This window comes from Hippichthys cyanospilos, chromosome 8, assembly GCF_059441005.1.
Source record: "Hippichthys cyanospilos isolate Australia breed blue-spotted pipefish chromosome 8, RoL_Hcya_1.0, whole genome shotgun sequence".
NCBI lineage: Eukaryota > Metazoa > Chordata > Actinopteri > Syngnathiformes > Syngnathidae > Hippichthys > Hippichthys cyanospilos.
In genome coordinates, this window is record NC_142376.1 from 17,494,354 (window position 1) to 17,517,503 (window position 23,150).

The 23,150-nt window shown below is 37.9% G+C and overlaps 1 protein-coding gene across 1 annotated transcript in view; it reads left to right on the top strand.

Moving 5' to 3' along the window:
* eys (EGF-like photoreceptor maintenance factor) overlaps positions 1 to 23,150 on the top strand; it is a 206,135-nt gene that overhangs the window by 110,041 nt on the left and 72,944 nt on the right. The window contains exons 29-36 of the mRNA XM_088421408.1: positions 1,038 to 1,209; positions 1,456 to 1,534; positions 2,073 to 2,263; positions 6,017 to 6,141; positions 6,654 to 6,778; positions 7,660 to 7,873; positions 19,892 to 20,082; positions 20,203 to 20,297. Of these exons, the coding sequence (XP_088277534.1) occupies positions 1,038 to 1,209; positions 1,456 to 1,534; positions 2,073 to 2,263; positions 6,017 to 6,141; positions 6,654 to 6,778; positions 7,660 to 7,873; positions 19,892 to 20,082; positions 20,203 to 20,297 (1,192 nt within the window). The remainder of the gene's footprint in view (positions 1 to 1,037; positions 1,210 to 1,455; positions 1,535 to 2,072; positions 2,264 to 6,016; positions 6,142 to 6,653; positions 6,779 to 7,659; positions 7,874 to 19,891; positions 20,083 to 20,202; positions 20,298 to 23,150) is intronic.

Consider the following 23,150-nt stretch of genomic DNA (forward strand, 5'->3'; position numbering starts at 1 on the left):
GAAAAGAACAAGATGCCCTTCGGTTGCATGCGCAGAACACAGACTTGTGTCCTGTTCAAAGGAGATTTATCACCTTTGAATGTTCTGGTTCTACATGGCCACGTATTCAAAACGTTAAATACAATTACCCAAATATGAGCTTATTTGTGTGAACATGTCATTTAAAAACCCGACTGTTGCTACTATTCAGGTTAGTGACTGCAAAACACATTCTATGTCTCCATGGTTACAACACTAAAGGTTAGATAAAAGGTTAAAAAGGCACCTAATGAAGAGCAGAACACATATTTTAGCACACTTGTCAAAGCACTATTTCCATAAGAAATAATACTAATGAATATTAACCTTGGCCTTGGCAAGGGCCTTCATAAATCCTCTTAATAACTGTACAGGAAATTTTTAAAATATGTATAGCTTCTTAATTGTCGTCCAAGTTTTAACTGAGTTATGATTTGATTAAATTGTAAAAACATGAGCGTTATTGAGGAGTGGCATTGATCAGGCACCTGGCACATCTCATTTGTTATTACAAACTCACCATACAAGCGTTTAAAGAAAAACTGTGCTGAAAGGCATTTAGTTCTGGTTCTGGTTGCCCTTTTAAAAACATTGTATGCAGCAATGACTTTTTAAATTTTTATGTATATAATGTTGAGTTAGGGTTAGAATATCAAATAAAAAGCTATGCATGCAATGCAATCCTTTGACTGAGCTGTAACTCCAGATTTAGCATGACAGGCTCAGCATGATGTCATGCATGAGGAGTGTTCATCCATTTGGACAAAAGAAAAAATTTACATTTACATTCAAGGATATTAGACTGGAAGGTCTGACTTTTCTGCTGATAGTATGGCTTTGGTCCATCGCCGACATTTTATAAAACTATCAGTATGAAAATCCTGACTCGTCATTTCACTCTCAAATTGACAAACACATTTGTTACAATACAATTGTATTTTTCATCAGTATGTGCTGTATGAAGCTACTCCCTCTCCCGATGAGTTGCACTTGTTTTCAAGGTGTGCTTTATTCCTTAGGGGCATGGTGTGAAGTTAACATTGACGAGTGCATTTCAAAGCCGTGCCAAAATGGTGGGAGATGTATTGACGAAGCCGATCGATATCACTGTGTGTGCCCCGACGGCTTCTTTGGCACCGACTGTGAGGCCAACATTGATGAATGCTTGTCGGCACCTTGTTTTCAAGGGAGGTAAGTATTTATCTCTGTCCCCTTTAAATGGACGATTCTGTAGATTAGAAGGAACTATGATGGAATTACTTTGAATTAGGGGACATTGGCATGATGAATTTGACAGTGTCCAATAATATTTCTCAATGTGTGTTTTGTGCAGCAATAGAGCTGTTTTCAAAGAAGCATTCCAATCAATCTCAACTTCCATCAGTTTTTTGCTCGCTAAACCAATAACGCCTCCCTACCGTTTCTGGCCCACCTTAGCTGTCACGATGGAATCTCTTCCTACATGTGCCTTTGTGAAGAGGGATGGACCGGCAGCAGATGTGAAACGAAAATTGATGTGAGTTGATTTTCATGATTAATCCTGCTGATTGTTTGGGAAGAAGAACTTTGTAGGCTTTGTGTGGTCTCTGGTGTCACTGGCTTTATCGACTCTCCTACGAGATAGCGGGACTGAAGCACCACGATCATGCAAACGTTGTACAAATACCTGATTAAGGTAAATGGCTCCGTCTAACGGTTAATTGATTCAAACAACAGAGCTTCAGCTGGACTCCAAAGATAAGGTATTGGGTTTCTTATAAGAGCTCTTTGAACATTTAGTTCAATTTGTTTTGATTGCCTGTTTGTGGTCGCTAATAGTCGTAGACCAGATCAGACATCTTTCGTGTTTACCTGGTCCATTGGTGATAAGACTGTTTGTGTGTAGTGTTTTCAAATTCTAAGGTTGACAGAATCTATGAATTATGCGTAGCATAAAAGAGGATACCTGGATGTAAACAGAGGTACAGTATTTTCTACGGCCTCTGGTCATTCTGACGTTCTATCCCTTTGTTGTTACCCATTATAGATTATCTTTGATGTGTATTTATTTGCAGGACTGTGATACCAATCCCTGTTTAAATGGAGGCTCATGTGTGGATCTGATCGAAAAACACTCATGCTTTTGTCAGGATGGTTACACAGGAACAGCCTGCGAGTATGACATTGACACATGCAAAGAATATGGACATTTTTGTTCAAATGGAGCTACATGCATTGATGGCGAAGGATTGAACTACACATGCAGGTTAGTTGAGGTGACTGCTATCGTCGAACCAAGAATTTTCAGGCTATAAGCCACAACGGTATATAATTCACAGCAGCAAAATTTGAGCTAAATTACTTTTTTTTTTGGTCACGGATAAGCTGCACCAGACTATGAGGTCGTAACATATAATTTATGCAGAAAAATGCAAAAGAAAAGTGTGGATTTTTTTAAATATAATTTTTTTTGTAACCCTGAACTGCTGTTTACAGCAACAAGCTATCTTAAAGACTGAACATACCTGTTTTGCACCATTTTAAACACCACACAGAATACTGCAAGGTAAAATAACAATTCGAACTCAAAAGAAATGCTTTGATTGCATATTCTTTTGTCACCCTTTGTTGAATTGATGGATTGATTGATCAATTATTTTACTCTGTGCGTTGTATTTTTTTTCTTGGAAAAAAAAAAAGCAGTATTGCGGGGAAACACCCTGTGAAGGTTTGCTGCATGCCAAACATAGGAGTTGACCTAAAGTGGAGCCCATAGCTGACCAAACAAGGAAGCAGAGTTTACACTCGAAATTCCAATTTATTATAACAGTATTTGTAACATCTTCCCAAAGCTCTCTTTAATCGTCACTGTAGTCCTTGAGCCGCTCATTGTCACTCGCATGTGAGATTCACTCAGACTGGACGTACTGTAGTCAACAGTCAACAACTTGGACAAGACTGGTGAGGCAACCAATTAAGCAGCTCACATGCATTCCCGCAAGAAACACGGTTGGCTCCCGGCGGGATATCGACCAACGAGGGCAAGAGTTGTAATCAGATCCTGCCCATATTGATTTTCATTTCCTACATTTCCAAAATGGTAATCAAAGTGTCCAAAAATAAAAGATTAGTAGACGATGCACCCAATTGCTAAGGAGCTTTTGAATACAATAAGGTGGCTTGCGCGTCTCTGTGAAGCTGCCTCAAATGACCCAGCGTTCCTTGTCCCGAATGTCATTTCATGAAACAGTTAAATGAATGAACAAAGCGACCAATACCGATCAAAACAAGCTAGTTTAACAAAATGCATGCAAAATGAATTGGCAGTGTTTACAAATGTTTTTCTTTTGATATGCCATATTATTTAATCAACTGGAAAACCAAAATATCGCCATAGAAGGTGACTTGAAAGTATTTTGAGTATTTTGGTAATTGTAAGAACTACAAACACAGAAGACCAAATCCATTTTTGCTATTTTTTATTTATTTATTTATTTTTTTTTTTTTATTTTTTTTTATTAAATTTTGAGATTTTAGACTGCTCTCGCCCCATAATTTTCAATGAAAGTACATTTGACTCAGCCTGGTGTGTTGAAAAGTTATCAGTACCACAGGCGACCGTGTCTGGTTGTCATCAAATAGTGCAGTTTTAATTTATGTCTAATATACAAGCAATCTGACTGCTCTCGAGGCACTCGAGCACTGCTAGTTTGCAAACCATTTATACTAGAGGCTGCACTAAAAGCTGGCAAAAAGCAAAAAAATCTTTGCATAGCAAGTCATCTACTGTATTTAGTGCCTCGAATTTGCAATTGAGCATAATTTCAGAATAACTGTTGTTTGTTTACCACGGTTGTTGTGCCTCACGGCCCACGGAACAGTTTGTGCAGTAGAAAGTGTTGTGAGTGTTATTAGGGCCTTCTCGTTGCGGTAAGGTTTATTTTGAAGTTTGGCTTTGTGTTGTGGCTTAACTGGCCAGAAAAAGAACAACGCTGATCTCCTGCTACACAGTGACAAGAAATCTTGTGGTGTTTAATCTTGCAAGAGTATCGTACGAGATATTGTCTCATCCTCTTAACACTTGTAAATTAAAACTGAACCATGCTTCGATTTCATCTTAGAGAAGATGTAAGAACCTTGAATATTCGGCTGACATATTTGCTTGCAGAGTTTCGTCTGTCACCAATTAAAAATACATTTTGAGTAGCACCGTAGTGTGTATGTGTTCGATTAAATCGCCTAGCACTCATTGAAGCTGGCTGTAAGCTAGTCATTATTATTTAATTGTAGACTTTCTGTCCTCTGAGTGATGATGCACATCTAAATACATGTTGTATGGGCTAAGAGTGTGCAGAGAGGACTGCAACTCCCTGATGTCCGTCAGTTAATTGCTTTGTCTGACCTTGTGCTGATATGCTGCTATACGGTCTATGTCACGTTTTAATGTATCCAGGACAACCATGACTTCCAAAAGGCCACGACTCTTATACAATATTGATTTAGTGGACTGAGTTTTTATATTCACTTCAAGGTATGTTTATTGGAGTCTGCGTGCATAACAGGCAGGTAATGCATGCTAGGTTTGGCATTTACAAAGAAATCCATCCATTCATCCATTTTCTATAGCTGCTTATCTTCACTAAGGTAGCAGGCTTGCTGGTGCCTATCCCAGCTATCGTTGGGCAGTAGGCAGGAACTAGTCATGCAACCCAACCAAATCATATTCGAGAACAATTTAAAGTGCCCAATCAACCTATCATGCATGTTTTTAGAATGTGGGAGGAGATGCCCAGAGAGAAGCCATGCAGGCACAGGGAGCATTTGCAAACTCCACGCAGGAAGGTCGGAGCGAGCTGAAAGTGGACTTGGGACTCAACTGTGCATTTACAAATACATGTGTATTGAAATAAATATACACAAAATTCATTTGTAGTTACACATTCACAAATATGATATACTGTAAACTAAAGAGCAATATCTGCCTTGAAGTTAATAATACCAATGGTCAATCAACATTTGCAGAGAGATTTTATGCTCATTCTTGCATTTGTAGTAAGTGTAGTATATATGCATCAGGACAACAAGAATAATAGCCGTCCTTCATTTTTCATCTGAAATTTGGTAATATAAAACAGTTAAAGAATGTTCACTTTGGGAATGTTCCGTTCTACTTCATTCACAAAATGAAAAACTTAAAAAATGTTTTTGCAGAAAGAGTCAAGGAATCATGTAGAAATTATATTTGCTGCATCCACATTTACCATAGTGATATATGGAGTTTCCTTTCAAAGTGCAATCTTTTTTTTTTCAGGTTCACAAATTAAAAAAAAAAAAGCTTTATCTCCACAAAATGATTGAAGTGATGCACATTCTGCTCTGCACCTGTCTAACAAATAGCCTCAGAAGCACTCGGTTGTGCACGTACGGTCAAAACGATGGTTCCGCATGATAAACAAGCTCTTTTTCTGTTGGGAGAAAAAAAAAACTTACACAGCTCTCTTCGCAACACAAGTGCAAAAAACTGCTGCAAAAAAAAAATGTTATGAAGAGAGGGAGGGCTTTTTATGTTTTTAAAATCCTTCCCGAGGTCATACACTGAGAACTTGCTAAAATCATAGTTGTTTTTTTTATGTATCATCAAGTTGTCCTTCAGAAAAATATTGTAACTTGAATCCAACAGAACCAGTTTGGAGGAATAACAATAAGGTTGAGTGAGCACCTTTCTGTATTACTGTATACATGGATTACTGGATGACTAGACGTATATATATATATTATATATATATATATATATATATATATATATATATATATATATATATATATATATATATATGTATATAAATACAAATCCTGTTACGTATTACAATTTAAAAAATGTTTTTAATAAGCCAAGATGAAAAAAAAAGCGACAGCCAACAATTTCTTCAATAAATAACGAAGCATCTCTTTGTTCCAGCCTCTGCTGTAGAAGGAACTGACAGCCTCCCACGTTTAAGAACATGATATGTTTTCTTAGCTGTCCGGCAGGTTTCATGGGGGATTTGTGCGAAGAGGAAGTTAACGAATGCGGTTCATCTCCCTGCCACAACGGTGCCATTTGCCAAGATCTTATTAATAGCTACGCCTGCCACTGTCGGTCAGGTAAGTCACTCATGCGTTGCGGTGGTTTGTCAGGTGACATCAAGCCAACGAGCCCACGCCGTCTGTTACATGAAGCATTTGTTCCTCATGAAAAGACCGCAACATCGTCTTCCTCTGCCCCACTTTCCCAGAATGCGTGTTGCCGTATGTAAAACCTTTTAAATTTTAAAGAGCATTCATTATAAGACAACTGAACAAGGTGGTGCAAAAGGTTACAAATTTGCCTGTACAGTATTGCTTCTATTCTTCCAAACCTTCTAATAGTCATCTGCCTTTCTCTGGGGAACGATCTCGTCGTACAGTACGAAAATAAAGTGATAAATAGACTTCTGCGCCTCATTAAAATGTATGCGGAGCGCATACACTTAAAAGCCTTTACTTGCCTATGTATAAATGTGAACCCAAAAAGAAGAAAATCAATGTGAGCGCATCTGATTGATATTCACTTCAGAGGGTGGAAGTGGGAGAGCCAGGGCTCACCAGTGCACTCTGTGGGCTTTTGTTCCTGGCAGGTTGGACAGGCCTTCACTGTGAGGATGACATTAATGAGTGCCTTCCACAGCCCTGCAACAAGGGGATATGCGTTGAGGGCGATCCGGGCTATGGCTACACCTGTTTCTGTCGTCCTGGATTTGTGGTGAGGTTCCCCACCTGTTTCTGCTGCTCCATTATTGCTTATTATTTTTTGAATAAACCTTAATCCTTCTGCACACTCGAGTCCCTTGACAATCATCCTCATTATGAAGCAATAAAGTTGCTTCATTTTGCTGATAGAATAGTGATGATATACTGCATTAGCAACAACTAGATCGAAAATGTCTGGCATGGATGAGCAAGACTCATTTGGATCAGCACCAAATTAAGCCATGGTAAATTTGTGATCAAGATTGATGTTTTCTGAAACTGATAAACCTTTTTTTTTTCACACAAGCGACCGTAGAAATCAAAATTAAACTCTACTATTTGTAGAATCGTTTCTAATGTGATATTCCCATGACATAATAATATAAATACAATATTATTATTTAATTTAACAAGATCAGTATAGTGGGCCATGCACTTAGCACATTCTTCTATATGGAGGTTTTTTCCCTTTTTTTCTGGCTACTCTGCCTTCCCCACACACTGCAAATCCACCCATATGCATTTCTAAATTATAGAATGTGCAGCAAGGGGTTGAAACATACATTTCTCAAATTGCTAGTGAATCTTCTGTGAAGCTTTAGAACTACAACCAAAAGAAATTGATTTAACTTAATCCTTGGTTTATCGCCCACACCTCTATCTAAATTCATTTAATTGGTGAAAGAGTTTTTGTGTAACTTTGCTTACAACCAAATAGACTGCACGGGCAACTTAACCTCATGAAATTACTATTTATGCAAAAGATTGCATTTGCATACGTTTGCATAATTCAACTTCTTCACTCTGAACTTTGTTTTTATACTGTTAACATTATGTACAGTTAGTGTTTCATTTCACACTCATGTCTACAGGCTGTTTATTTTGTGTACACAGGGGAGGAACTGTGAGTACAACTATGATGATTGCCTCTTAAATCCATGTCCAGAAGCATATTCCTGTGTAGATGGCATCAACAAGGTCACCTGCCTCCCTCCTGCAACGGATGCTGTTCCCTTGGAGACCGCTCTCAAGAACATCACTCGCGGCTTTACACCACGTGGGCAAACAGCAACACTCAAGCCCATGTCGACAGATGAACAATCCACAGGTACAAAAGCACACTTTTCCAGCACTGTAGGCCTGCAACTGCTGCAGTGTCCCGTTGGTGCCTTACAGATTGAAATGGTTTAATTTTGTGACTCGCAACCGTGAAAGGTCACATCAGTAATTTTGGTTTTGGTTCAGATTCATGTGGAGCTTGGCTTGAGTCACTGTTTTGTGTTTTGTTTTTGTTTTTTTTGTTTTGTTTTTTTTTGGGGGGGGGGGCATTATTTGTGCAGCTGCTGAAAACAAAGCTTGAAAATGAGGAAGCAGGTGGTCTGTAAATTGTCAGCAACAATACCGAGAGAGGATTCTAAACAAATCAATTCTGTTCGCATCCTTTCCACTGACCATTCTTGGCCATCTTGGACTGAGTGTAGACTCTGTGAATTCAGTATATTACCAAGAAAATGTTTCGCCTGTTTTGGGATTTTAAAAAAATTCAAAGAACCTCAGGCAACACACATATATTGAGTTGGCATATCCCACTCCACCTAAAGTGTCTAGACACATTTGAACTACAATAAAATCCTCAATCAATGCTACAAGAACAATGGCCACACTCATTAAAAGAGGTTAATTTACTTCATGTTACTGCTGTGTGGTATGAGACTGTAGTTGGATTATATGGTCGTGAATTATATCAAAATTATAAGTGAACTGTGCATCTTGATGCCCCTCTGTATTTGGCACATGGCACTTATGGAACGTGTCAAGCTAATCACACATGTTAAATAACTAGTGCGTTTAAAACCCCAGGTAAAAACATCAAAATTGTATATACATATTAAAAATATGCATCAAAATAGTATAGTAAGTGCTACTTGTACATAATATACATGCATTGATTAAAGCATTGACTTGATTAGCTTGACACGTTCCATAAGTATCGTTATCAGTACACTGACATTAAAAAATATATTAAATCACTGATTAACGACACTAAGAAACCGTTCCTTCGTTACAATGTCATTGTATGATATGGTACAAGTGTGCACAAGCTGCTCACATGAGGATGAGCCATATGATGCAGTCATTTGCACTCGGACATTCAATCTCAGGCATAAAAAAGGCCATCAATGTATTAAAAATGAATGAAAGTAATAAAAATCATAATAATTGTTATTAATATCACATTATTGTTGTTTAATATAAACAGTTACTCCAGGTGCATGTGTGTGTGTGTGTGTGTGTGTGTGGGTGTGCGTTCCTTAAGATTAAAGATTGTTGCCTGTAACAATCATATCTACAGGTATACTGTGAGTAAAGGAGCAGCTGACACGTGAAAGTGATTGTTGTATTTCTAGTCACAGTTTGAATGGTGATCAAATCCATATCTGGATTTAAATTCTACCACTGAGCACTAGAAATTGGGGCTGTCGTGTTGCATGCGCTTCACAGTTCAAACGCAATCATACTCATTAATTATCTGATTGGCCACCACTGAAGCATGAAAATCTGTTCTTGTATAAAAAGTTGCAGAGATCCTCCACTCTGCATAACCAACGAGCTGAACAGCAAAGTATAAAAAAATAAATAAAAACCCATTGTTTGGCAAAATGGTTTATTTCTCTGTTGTCTTTATAGGCCAACAATTTGACTTAAGTATTGAACAAAAGATGCCACCATCAATTGCAGCGTGTTAGGCCCTCAAAGCGCTTTACATTGAGTACTCATTTACCTTGATACTTACCCAGCAACAACTGGGGGTTCACTATATTTGTCAACGTCACGTGGACATGGTGAAAATGGCCGTGGATTGAGCTCACACCGTCGGGGTGATGAGACAAACACTATAAACTGAGCCATGCTGCCTCCACTCTGCCACCAAGAAAAAAAAAACGATTTGCTATCATGTCAGTTTGTCAGTACTCTTTATAAATAGTCATGTTCTGGATACAGCGTAAGGGTTGAGTTGAGTAAATAGGAAGATTTTTGAAGTAGGAACTTGTATTCAATGTTAAAAAAAATTGTAAGGTTGTCTACACAATCCCCTGGATCAAGCCAGTGCAACTTGATAAGAAACATCACTGAGACACCCTTGAGCAAGGTCTCAAACCCTGATTGGTCATGACCAGACTCATGTTGAACGGGGTGGCAAACATGGCAAAAATGTTGATCTCGTACAAAGATAAAAGTCAAATGGTTTCAGTCAGATGAAAGGTACGGATTTCATATATGCTGTTGAACTGCGCTGCGTGGGAGAGGAGGCAGATTGTTTCTTCTTGACAGATGAGGTCTGCCTCAGCTTTGAAACTGTTCACGAGGCAGCAAAGCAGTTAAACAGACCTATTGAACACAGACGAGCTTGAACCAATTCAGTGTGACACACTGAAATTCACTCTGGGCCAAACATAATGGAGTCTTCCCCAGCTACACCTGATCCATTCTTGGGTCCCGGTGTGGTGTGTTAGTAAAGAGACTTGAGTACCTATCTTGAGTCTGGAAAGATGAGCATTCATAAGACATCTTCGATCAAAACAACTTTATAATGGCAGTAAATTAGTTTTTCAGGTTGAAGGACATGGAAATATGCAAGGTTATTTAACTAGGTCACAATAGAAAAGAAAGTGGTGCCCTTGGTGCTGTTTGAAATAGACAAAGATGGTGTTTCTTTAAAATTGTCTGCTTTGCATCGTGTGATAAAAAAAAATAAACGAAACAAAAAATAAACAATATTATAGAAATTAAACAGAGGCTTTGAGCTACATTTACTTAGATTCCTACTGTTGAACCTTATTTGGCAACCCGATATCATCCTCATTCATTTCTACCATCATTGTGTTCACAATGATATGCTCTGCAGTTTAGGAGATGATGGGATCTCGGAGGCAGTGTCGGTGGGGAAAAGCTGAGTACCATCAAGTTATGCTGACTTTATTTTGCCAAGATCCAACATAAGCACTGTATCAAATAGCATACATTTATGAGGACAATAATTCTCATTATGATTGAAACATAAGACTTTTTTTTCAATTCAACAAGATACTGTATTGCTGAATTTGTTGTTGTTCCCGTGCTGTTTGAACTTACTGCCTCACAGTGAAGTCTGTACTTGGAAAGTACAGATAGGGTCGTAATAAAGCTGTTCTTGATGACAATACAGGCTCAATTCTATCAGGAAGGTCATCCAGCATTAAAAAATCGAACCAAAACAAATCACGTAAGTGACTCACTTTGTTTAAAAATAACAACACCACCAACTACGACTACTTAGAATTAGGGGTGGGAATCTTTGACTGTCTCATGATTTCATTCGATACAGATTTTAGGGTCTCCGATTTGATTCAAAATAATTTGATTCAACTGATAATGATTTGTGCTTCATGTGTAGCTGTGCAAATAATGATCATACTACTAACAGTCTGCTTTGCAAGACAGAATGTATAAAGGTATCAAGGTATAAAAATAACAGCAACAGAGTGTAGGTATGAACCGTGAGTAGATCATGTACAGATACCTACAATAATGCGAAAGATCCCTACAGTATTGTGCAATTGTGCATGGAGATTCAGATAATGTGCATTTGTGCATGAATGGTCAGGTACAGCTATTTACATTTGGAGTGCAAAAGGAGCCGTACAAATAGTGCAACAATTCAGAAATAAGGTGCATGGTCTTGGTATAGTCACAGCTGTATGAGATGTACAGTATGAGAGCGATATTATCAGCTATATTGTGCTACTAGTGGCTGTTGAGGAATCTGAAGACACAAGTGGAGACAGAGTTCCTGAGCCTACTAGTTGTTCATGTTACACTCATGTAACCTTACTGTAAATTGACAGTTTTGGGCAAAGTATGAAATGTGTGCCAGTTTGTTCATTTCTGAGCTTATCCGGAGAATTATCAGTCAAAATTGTAACATTATTTAATACAGTATAGACATCTTTTATTTGGTGAACATGCTGAATCTTTGTGTTGTGATGATTATGGACCATTTGTTTTCACGTTGAACACTCACATGCTTTCACCATTAACACTCACATGTTTGATTTGCTCATGAATGAAGGACACCCTGAAGGAAGTCCTATCAATTATGAGTAATATTTATTATTGAAATCCGCTCACAAAATATAAATAGACGGATGTGAAAAAGAATAGAATTACAAAGAATGTGCAAAGAATAGAATTACAAAGCAAAAAGAATTGTTACACTGAGGATGCAGTTTTCTGCTTTCTAACGTTCAGCTGAGGCCTCTTCTGTCACCTATCTTCAGGATAAGATTTTTTTTTCAGCAAATGTTGAAGGTAAAGAATGACCTTTTGCCTTCCCTCGAGGCACAGAAATTGCACGAGTCCAAGAATGGTCATTGGCAGTATTTTATCTCAGTCCTGTGACAAGTTCAATCAGTCAGTCTATTACATTAACCAATAAATCAGAGGCAAAACAAGACTTACGCCCTGGGATTTTTAAACAAATGGGACATAAAGACTATATCAATTAAAGTTAGGATCCAGCCATACAATAATTGTTCTCAAGCTCACATCTTAGCAAACACGTTTATACTCTATGCATTTTTCCCCAATACATATGCCGCCACCATGACTTCATGAATGTATGACTTATGCCGGAGGGGTGTCAAAGTCAAAAGGACTGGGGGGCAAATGAAAAAATTAACTACAAGCCGAGGGCCAGACTGATCGAATGTTCATTTAAAAAATGAGAAAGACTGCACATACGCTAGTGGACCTACTGAAAACCCACAGAAAACCTGACAAATATATTACTATATGATTAGATCGGATGGATAAAGCAACGTTTCCTTATGTCTCTGTCAGTAATTTTAAATTTTCAACAGAAAAAGTCCTTTTTTATAAAAATCCCCATGACATGAACATTAAATGAACAAGATTCACACATGCCACAAACAGAGTCGCATGAGACAAGCTAAAGCACATTCGGAAAAGCCAAGCTTCTGCTTGGAATAAGATGTCTGGATACTTCAACAAGACAACCATCCTAAACAATGCTCAAATTCTCCTATGGCATTCATGCAGAGAAACAAGTTCAGTGTTCTGGGATGGCTAATCTCAGGCGCCAGACTTGAATATTGTTGAAAATCTGTGGTGTGATTTAAAGCGGGATACCCATGTTCAGAAACCATCAAAGGACTGGACTGGAGATGTTTTTGTAAAGAAGAATAGTCAAAATTACCTACAACTAGAATCCAGGCCCTCAATGAATCTAAAGGAAGCGTTTGGAGGCGGTTATTTCTGGAAAAGGAAAATATTAATAACAAATATTGATGGAATTTTTCTGGTGGGGTGCCCAAATTTATGCAATTTATGCTATGTCCAAATTTAAGTATGGGGCGGCGGAGCCGGAGAGCGGAGAAGGAAAAGAATACATTGAATTATTTAAAAAAAAAAAAAAAAAAAAAAAAAAAGAAAGAAAATTTTATGCTATGTCCAAATTCAAGTATGGGGCGGCGGAGCCGGAGAGCGGAGGAGGAAAAGAATACATTGAATTATTAAAAAAAAAAAAAAAAAAAAAGAAAAGAAAATGTTGTTACATACAACTCCCATACTTTTGTTTAAGTAGATATTGCACACTTTCTGTAAAGCCTACAAACTTCATTTCCCTTCTCAAATATCACCGTGTTTGCCTGCTATATGATATCTTTTACTGATATTGCTGATTCAAACAACCAATGATTTGTGTAGGAAAATCTTGAAAATGATCAGGGATAGTACGTTGACAGACTCACCTTTGGCCTTCGCTTACTATACACAATATGGTACTTTGGTTCCGCCTGTGGACCCAGGGTTGGGGGCTTGACACCTTCATACAGATCACGTCCTGTAAATGTGTCATGCTTTAGACGTAACGCTACAAACACCACTGTCAGGTTCTGGCTAGAGTCCACTCCACAGACAAAAATGATAAATGGGCTACGTCAGAAGTGTCGGCGCTCTCATCCACAGCCTGAGAATATGCGCGGCTCTTTGAGACTGCTCCGGCGCACGTTTAAAAAGAGTTGCCTTTTTTCCGAGCAAACTGCGTCGCAAACTTGTAGTATAATGTTTTAGAAAAAAATCCAACTCTTTAAATGGCCGGGCTGATTTGGCAAGTGCTTTGCCGCAACAGCAGTCTCTCTTTATGGTTTGGATTTTCTGAACAAAGCCTGCGGAATTGTTTGACCTTGTTTTAATACTTCCACCTTTTGAAGCCTTTGTTTGACATCCATATTCTTGTTTTTGTCCGTGTGTTTTGTTTCATGATGCTGTCTCAGATTATATTGTTTCATTCGGCTACACGTCTTCCATTTTCCAGCTACCTCCGCGAATGCGTAATCGGACTCCCACATTGTTTGAAACCCTTGGTTTTCAGTGTCCACCTTTGATGTTGCCATTTTTCATCTGTATCTGAAAGTTAACGTTTAATGTTATGCTAGTTAATAACTTCTAATGAATGGAATGAAGCCGCTTGCACTCAGGCGCACCACTGTTGCACTGTGGGAAATTAAGCATTGGTGTGTGTAAAACAAGCCACAGTAGGCACCCCGCCCGGTTCTAAGAAATCTTTGACACATGAGTTACACCAACCCTTTCACCTCCTTAATAGAGGTGTGTGCGGACACGATGTAATTAGCCTGGCTCTAAAAGACCCACATTCACACTGAGAAAGATTTTGTAACCCTATGGTCAGCAATAGTTATGTTTTGTGCTTTAAACCTATAAACGTAACCGCTGCTTGCCATTGATTCCAAAATAGGTTTCAAAAAATTGTATGCTGCAAACTGACCTAGTAGTTAACATGCTTGTCAAAGTCCTAAGATTTTTGTTCTGAATCATGTCTCTAGCCATTCAGTGTGGAGTTTGCCTGTTCTCAACAATTTGCGTCAATTTTCCCTGGGTACTTCATGTCTCTTTCACGTTCGAAAAACAGGCATGCTAGGTCGGCTCAAAATTGTCTATTGTTGAGAATGTGTATGACTGAATGGTGCGATTGGCTGGCAACAAGTCCCAGTTATACCCCTGCCTCTCACGCAGTCAGCTGGAGCAGACTCCACCTTACCCGCAACCCTAATGAGTACAAGCGATGCGGAAAACTATTGCACAGTCTTCATTAGAAAGAGCTGCACTAGATAATCATAACCAATAAAAGCAAGGGCTAGATTAATACACAGGTTAAATGTCCCTAGATACACTGCAACTCTCCCTTATGGCCATGGAAAAAAAGACACTCACGGAAGATAAAAGATGGCAATGCTGTTATGGACAAAAATAACAACAACAATATAGCATTGGTGTGTCACAATACGTCGACAAATAAAACTATCAAAGAAGAAAACGCATGATGAAGAGTCAAAAGTATATATGAAATATTTTCTGCACAACAATCAAATACCAGTATCGTATTTTCCGCACTATAAGGCGCACCGGATTATAAAGCCCTCAATTATAGACATATTTTTAAACGTTTTCAATCACAATATAGTAATACTCAAAGTAATAACAATAATAACTCAATTAATAACTCTAAACTCTCAATAGCATAATAACTCAATATCAATATGACCAACATTGTTCAACTGTAAACACACAAAAGAAACAGGTAAAGCTTACTTTATCAGTTCATTACCCATCTACGAATCCCAAGCTCAATATTGATCCATAAGGCGCACCTGATTATAAGGCGCACCATCAGTTTTTAAAAAAAATTAAGGCTTTTAGGTGCACCTTATAGTACGGAAAATATGGTAATTACATCTGGAGACCGGCAATGCGTTTAAACTTTTTTACAATGTGAAACACACAATATGGCATGTAAAAATAAATAAATAAACATAACACAACGAGACACTTGACTTATTTCTTCTACAACAATCAAATGTCTTTTCCCCAAAAAGAAATCTTGATGTGGTACAGAGACTGCAACAAAATGAAATAGAAGCAGTCAAAAAAGAAGTATAAAAAACTAGGCCTGATGTCAGCTTATCTTCTAACTAAAATGCTATGGCAAGTTTTTGCCAACAAGATTCAAATGAGAAAGCACACAAATGTTTCTTCTCTATTTCTGAAGTCTCGTTCAACTTATTGGTTGGTTCTGTTTCATGTGGCCAGCCTCAATATTAGCTGAATTTTGAACATGTTTAACATTTTTGATTGTTGCCAATGACAGCTTTCAATTGCACATCAAAATCACTTTCTCTAGATCTTAATCCACAAACTCGTCATTGTTTTAATTGAGCACCTACTGACTTAAAATACTTGGAATAAAGCTTTACCTTTTTATGTGTACCAGTTTTAAGACCGGTGTAGAGATCGCCTTTTCTGATTAAGGGTCATTTTTATGGTTTCATAGGATGGGTGCGGTATACTTTGACACAATTTCCCAAGTGTTGTGACATGGTTTGGCATGCGGTGTTCAATTTTAGTTCATCTTAAATTTCCTACCACACATGGATCCCTAATCAATCAAAAAGTAAATTGGTTGGTTGTTAATTTCATAGGTGTAAATTAAAGAAACACTTAAGAATTTTCAGGGTTTGTTTTTATGGTGTGATCATATGGACTAAAGCGGTAGTGTTTTGAGTAATGAAAGACTACATTTCCCTTGAAGTCCAGTGCATAGTTCCATGAAAGGCTGAGCTTCAGTTGCCTGCAGTTGGACTGAATTACACTTCTGTTTCATGCGGCTGTATGATGGATGACTAGTGAAGAGATAACGAACATAATATTATACTTTTGAGCTAGTTACATGGGTGGTTGGGTCAGTGTAGATCTACAAATAATCAGATTGATTGCTTTATTTTTTTTTTCATTTATTTATAATATTTAGCTGAATTCTAATTGGCTATAATTTATAGTTTTTTTTTTCTTTTTTTGTCTCATGCAAAAATGTTCATTTCAATTAATGTTTTTGCAACTTTTTTCATGACAACAGTTATTGGTTGTAAGCTTTAAAAATAGATTGCCACCCTTGTAACAAATGGGGAAATGGTGGAAGGTCGTATGGCATTTGTCAGTTTGGCGTATTGCAGTCATCATGTCGTTTTGTGTGTTGTGTGTGTGTGTGTTGCAGGATTACTGTCACCTTCCTTGAAGTTGCTTCTTGCCAGTAAAAGTGATAGACATCCTTACAAAATTCTGTTCAACTAGTTGAATAAATCAATGTTTTATCACAAGAGTAATTAAATCTATTCTATGAAGGGTGAAAAGTTCATGTGTTGCTTGATAATTTTACCACAATAATGTACCACATAACATTGTTCTATTTATACATTTCAGGCAATGTTCCTCAAAGGTAGATATTCTGTTTTGTCAAAGACATTTCTTAATCCCTGGGAGAAATGTTGTCCCAACTCGGACTTTTTGATATTTTTGATGTGTGATATCCAAGGAAAGACATATACAAATAACACTAGGAGGCTAAAATAGTGCATAGATTGTCAAAACATGATGACTGTCAATACGCCGCACTGCCGTCCCTTCTAAATATTTGCAAACACGAGCATGAAAGGTACACCCTATAGGTGTGAGCGCATATCGGGCTCATTTACTGCCATTAAAAATTGGATAAAAATTGGAAATACAGTGGACCCCGGCCATAGAAAAGGGCCAAAAAAAACGTTGTAACGTGGAAAAAAACGTAACCCGGAAGGAACATATTGAAAACCCGATGTTTTATCATGCATTTCCCCTGATTTTTATATTAATCCTTTCAATGGCAGCATGCGAATGAGGCGCAATAGAAATATTTGTGTTGACACCCCAAAACCATGGGATGGCGCAAGTAGCCAATTTATGACATTTGCAAGCCTTTTTAGTGATTGCGATAATGGACTTAGCCTGGACTCCCATAATGCAGAAATCTTCAAAAGTCTTAATACTCTGAATGACATAATAAATATTCCTATGTCAATTTCCTAAATAAAAATATAGGCACTTTTGCTATTATCACATTTTTACAACTTGTACATAAAGGGGTCATAGGTCACCCCTCCCAAAAGAAAAAAACAGATAGATAGATAGATAGATAGATAGATAGATAGATAGATAGATAGATAGATAGATAGATAGATAGATAGATAGATAGATAGATAGATAGATAGATAGATAGATAGATAGATAGATAGATAGATAGATAGATAGATTAGCCTCCTTCATATTTCTTGATTATCTCCAGCTTTGTTTCCATATAAATCATCTTCTAATTGTCCTTTAACATCACTAGCAATCTTGGGACCAATGACTAACCAATTAAAGTTTGAATTAAGCACTAAAATGCACAATAAATACCATATTGATAGCACTCTCAAACGAGATCAAGTCTTTAGGCAGCCATCATTGTGACCTTGTCCGCCGACCAATTGCAGACCAGCATCTTCATGATCCCCGTGACACCGACCTATAGTAGACCAGCATTGTAGTGATGCATGTAGTATGAACACGTTTAAACACACGCGTACACTGACCGCCATGTTTGAGGTGTCGTAAGGCATAAAGAGGGTCAAAAAAAAGCATCGCGTTCCACCTCGTAAGGGGAAAAAAACGCAAGGCAGGGGCGTCGTAAACTGGGGGTCCACTGCATATTAATATTTGACAATGTTTTGACCGTTTAAAAGTCAGCCCAAGTTGGGTGATAATAAGGCCAGGGTAGTGAAAAATCCCCGGACACCCAGGGGTTAATATTGTGACTGCATGTATGTACAAATTTAAAAAAAAACTGGGAAAAATGAAAAGACCTTTGAAGTCGAAAGTGGAGCTTGCTGTTAATGAGGTACAAGAGTGCCTCCCTGCAGCAGCCTCATACTGCACCAAAGACTACTTGAGACTAAACAAAGCTTTAAAATGAATGAAAATCTTTGTCTCTGAGGGCTAATTTTACATCATCAGCACTGGCAACTTGTATCGTCAGGGACGAACAACACAGCGCTGCATTGTTGGTTTATCCTCATTAATTCACAGATCACAGGAGAGGTATGCGCCTCGTGATTCTCTCTTTGTCAATGTTTTTCCCTCAGGGTATCGGTCCTATAGCTTTCCAGTCCAAATGGGGTATTTAGGTAAACTTGCTTGTTAAATGCCCCGAGGAGCACGCTGTCAGATCAAAAGTGCTTGCCAGCCTATTAGGACTTGACGTGTAACAAATATTGATAGCGGTCTCACTTGTGCTTGCTCGATTAATCATGGCAACAACTTAAAAGGAGTGTTGCTGATTTCTCTGGTGTAATGAATGTTTTATTTATTTATTTTTCTACCTTTTCCCAGATAAGAACAGACAGAGCATGAGACAGGTGCATCCACAAACGCTTTTCAATTTAATGCACTCCCTGCTTTGACTTCTTAGTATTAGATTGCACCGTTTTCTTTCAAATGAGAACAATATTGAGCATGAGTACCCCTAATGTAAGCTCGAACCTTTCGTGTATGTCGGTCTGCGTCACTACGCTCAATACGCTTGCGGGCAAGGATACTTTAGCACGAGAATCCCATAATTGCATAGACTTATGGCTTATCCAAGACAAGTTATTCCACTGTAAAACTCAGCACGTAATAATCGTGCATGACTACGTTCAACTTCTCTATTCTAATTTCGTCCCATTTGCATGCTTTGCAGCTTCCCCCGTGAATAAAATGAGATTCTGTGTGCCTTGACAGTGAGAAAAAAAAGAGTAAAGAGAGTTTCAGAATGTTGACTTCTTTGTGGCTCTTCAAATAGAAACAATCTACTCTTGCTTCCTTACTCAACTTTTGTGTTCTCTTATGCGTCTTTAGCTGTATGCTATTTCTGTTGTCAAGGTTATTTGATGGATACAGGTTACATTTACATTCTATGCTGCAACAAAGCTGTAGCAAGAGACTCAGAGGAATACAAACAGGAAGTTCTATCTTCCAAGTTAGATGTGGAAGCAGTTCTATGACGTGCTCACCCCAGAGCAACTGCCTCTCTGTTGTGAAAGTGGGTGGAAAAATAATTTTGCCACTTAGGGATCAATGGTGGATTTTTGTACAATACAAAATACAAATGTACAAACATAATGCAACATTTTCACCACTTATTACTGCATTCTTCTAGATTCAAACAATGTCCAGTATTTTGGAAATTCTTACCTGGAGTTTAAAGGGATTGACCTCAGCAAAATCAACAACGTAACCCTGAGATTTCAGACTCGGGCTGACCATGCAACTATTATTTATGTGGGCCAAGGACCTGATAAAAGAAATGTCATTTTCATGGAACTTTTTATCATGGATGGGATGCTGCAGGTGAAACTTTGAAGATGATCGCACCTTGTATATGGAACACAAATACTCATGCAAATATGTCATTCATTTACATAAAGTAACTCATAATTCACAATTACATTTGTCACAATTTTGTTTCAGTATGTGTTTTCCTGCAACGATGATGATGATGATCTTACATGGATAAATACCCAAACTCATGTTAATGACGGCAAAGCACACATTGTCAACATCAGGTATGTCTTTTTTAAATACTTCCAAGATTCTGTGAAGGATCATCACGTTCCTCAATATCTTGTGTTCTGGAGTGGAAATGTATTTATTTATTTATTTTTTGTACTGACTTGGTTTGAAAATAAGCAAATTTGCCTTTGGCAGTGATAGTTCATTTAATGAAGAAGAAGCAGCCTATTTGTATCATAAGCTTCTTAGCTTGACACAACAGACAAAATATGTTCAAATTGTTGCAGCACCTCAGGTGCTATTAGCTTCCTATGCCTAGTTATCTACTTGTGTCAAGTGTTGAAGCATTTGTTCAAATTAATGACAAAGTAAAACCAAGGGGACATCAGTGAAGTAATGTATATTTCATTCCAAACAAGCCTAGATTTCAAAGAATTCTAACGCATGCCACAATGCTGCTATTAAAAAGCATTAGTGATCAACAGAAATGCTAATATTGGCTGTTAAGTCTTAATTTGCAGTTTTTCATTATGAAAAGATTAGCAATAAAGAGCCAAGCAAAAATCAATGTTTAAATGATTTAAAGCAAGCCCTTTTGAGATTCTGTTCTTGAGTCCTGGCGCAATCTTACCACCACTTCTCAATAGTACTGCAAATTCCATGATTGGAATAAGCAATTTGGCTATCTTTCCAAAGATTTTATTTGACTTTTAACTACATGTTGATTTCGCAATATCTGTGGAAATTAGGGCAAGCTGGTGCTGAGCTTCTGGCATAAACCCATTTAAGTATTAAATGAAGTATTTAGTTAAGTATTTCAGTACTTCACGAAAAATGATTGAAAAATCATTTATAGAGCCTCGTAAAAAGAATTTTCTTTATGGTCAACTTTGTGACCTATGGGTTGAAATGGGTTAAATGTCCTTGAGAGGCACAATATCCATGACGAGGTTTTGCTGCAAGGGGTGTGTCCAGTCCGCTATTGATAGCCAAAAAACAATATCAGATTATATTGGTAGATATCCAGAATCTCTGCTATTAGCTCTCCCGCCCTCTGTTGTTTCCACCATATACTTTCACAGAGGTGGGCAGTCCATTGACACCAATAGAGAGTCTTCTTGTTCATCACTGACAGGCGCCCATTTTACCGATGGAACACAAAATCCCAATAAACATTTAGAAATGATAGACTAAGCCTGATGTAGTGGTTGTTTCCATTTGTTGTTGTAATTGGCAGCCTTCAACCTTCACAAAGCCAGAGTTTTGCTAATTAGTGGTGAAATTGTTTTATATTTTACTGAATGTAATGCCGTGCTTTTGGAGTTCACAAAATATTCAGTGAAAAAAAGTTATTTCCCAATTATGAACGAGTCAGTACATCTTTTCCGTTCACGAATGAATCAGTGAGTGACAGGTTCTGTGATTTTTATTTTATGATCCGTAATTAATTAATTAATTAAAAAAAGTACTGTTTCACTACAGTAAAAGAAACCGTTACAAGCGACCTACTTCCTATTGGCAGTTGACAAATACTTTTGTTTCATACTACCATCTTTTGAAAAATGATTAGTTTACAAAAAACAAAGAAAAACATCTTAGAATTCACACCCTAGTTTAAGTCACAGGGCAAGCCAAGCTATGAAACTAACCGTGACTTGGGTGGTATGACTCAAGGGTAGAGTGCTCATCTCTCAACCGGAAGCTTCTAAGTTTGATTCCTGACTCTGGGAGACATGTCTAAGTATCACTGAGCAAAATACTGAACCTAATCAGTAGGTGAATAAGTAGCCAATTATAAAGAGTGTTTGAGAGTTTTCACTAAGGTGAAAATGTGCTGAACAAATGGACTTCCATTTACCATTTATACTGTTGAATTTTGTTGTTTGACTGAATAGTATATTCTCATCACATTTCTTCTGCAAAAAAGCATATATAATTCCTGCTGATATCCATATGGGATGGATATCAGAAGATTCTCTAAGTTACAATATCAGATTTTTATCAGAAGTGAGGTGAAATGAGACAGAAAAAGGAATTTAACGCACAAAGGAAGAACATGCAAAAGTATAGTTGCAAATGAATACAAATAAATGTTCGATGGCATTGTTTGCCGATTTCAAGGTTGCCATGCATTGACAACGAATCATGGAATTAGTTTCCGTTCATAGTGGCTGTTTTAAAAAGAAAACTAAACAATTCAAAAGGAGATCGTTTTATTTGGATCAAACCTGAAAAGAAAGAAATAAATAGAGGTGTTAGAATGATCTTGAAGCAAGCTGACAAGGGCGCACCTTTCTCACCCCCTCCCCGAAGAAACAGCTCTGGCCTGAATAGGTAAGTGTTTGCCAACCGGCCTATCACGTAAGAGAGCTCCAAGGCTCCGCCCCAGTTTTTCCTCCAAGAAAAAGACAACAATGGTGAAAATCCATCATAATGTTCTATGCTGAATCCTTGGAGACATTGTGAGAACGAAAACTGTCATAAGTAGAGGGTCAGGAGCATGGAAAAATGGTTGTCGGTGTCACAAAGAAAATACTTTGTAATTGTCTGACAGTCGACTCCGTCCATCTTTGTCTGATTTGACCCAAAGCTACAACACCATGGTCATCCTCACCGCTGAACTCATTATAGACTTTTAATATATCTTGCCGTCAAAGACACTTTTCAATATGTTAAATAGAAACCCGGTGGGGCTGGTTTCTCAAGGACAGTGTGCATGTTGCCCTCTGGCTGCTCGCCAGGCCGTTCTGGCAGACTGCTTCTAAATTAAACGCCATTCCATGCGGGAAAGCTCTTGGAGACAGACTTATGCAGCTTGGAACTGTTTAGCCTGCATATGCAACAGATAGCAAAGTGAACGCGAAACAAATCAACCTAGATTGCTACATGGACCTTACTTGCACTCT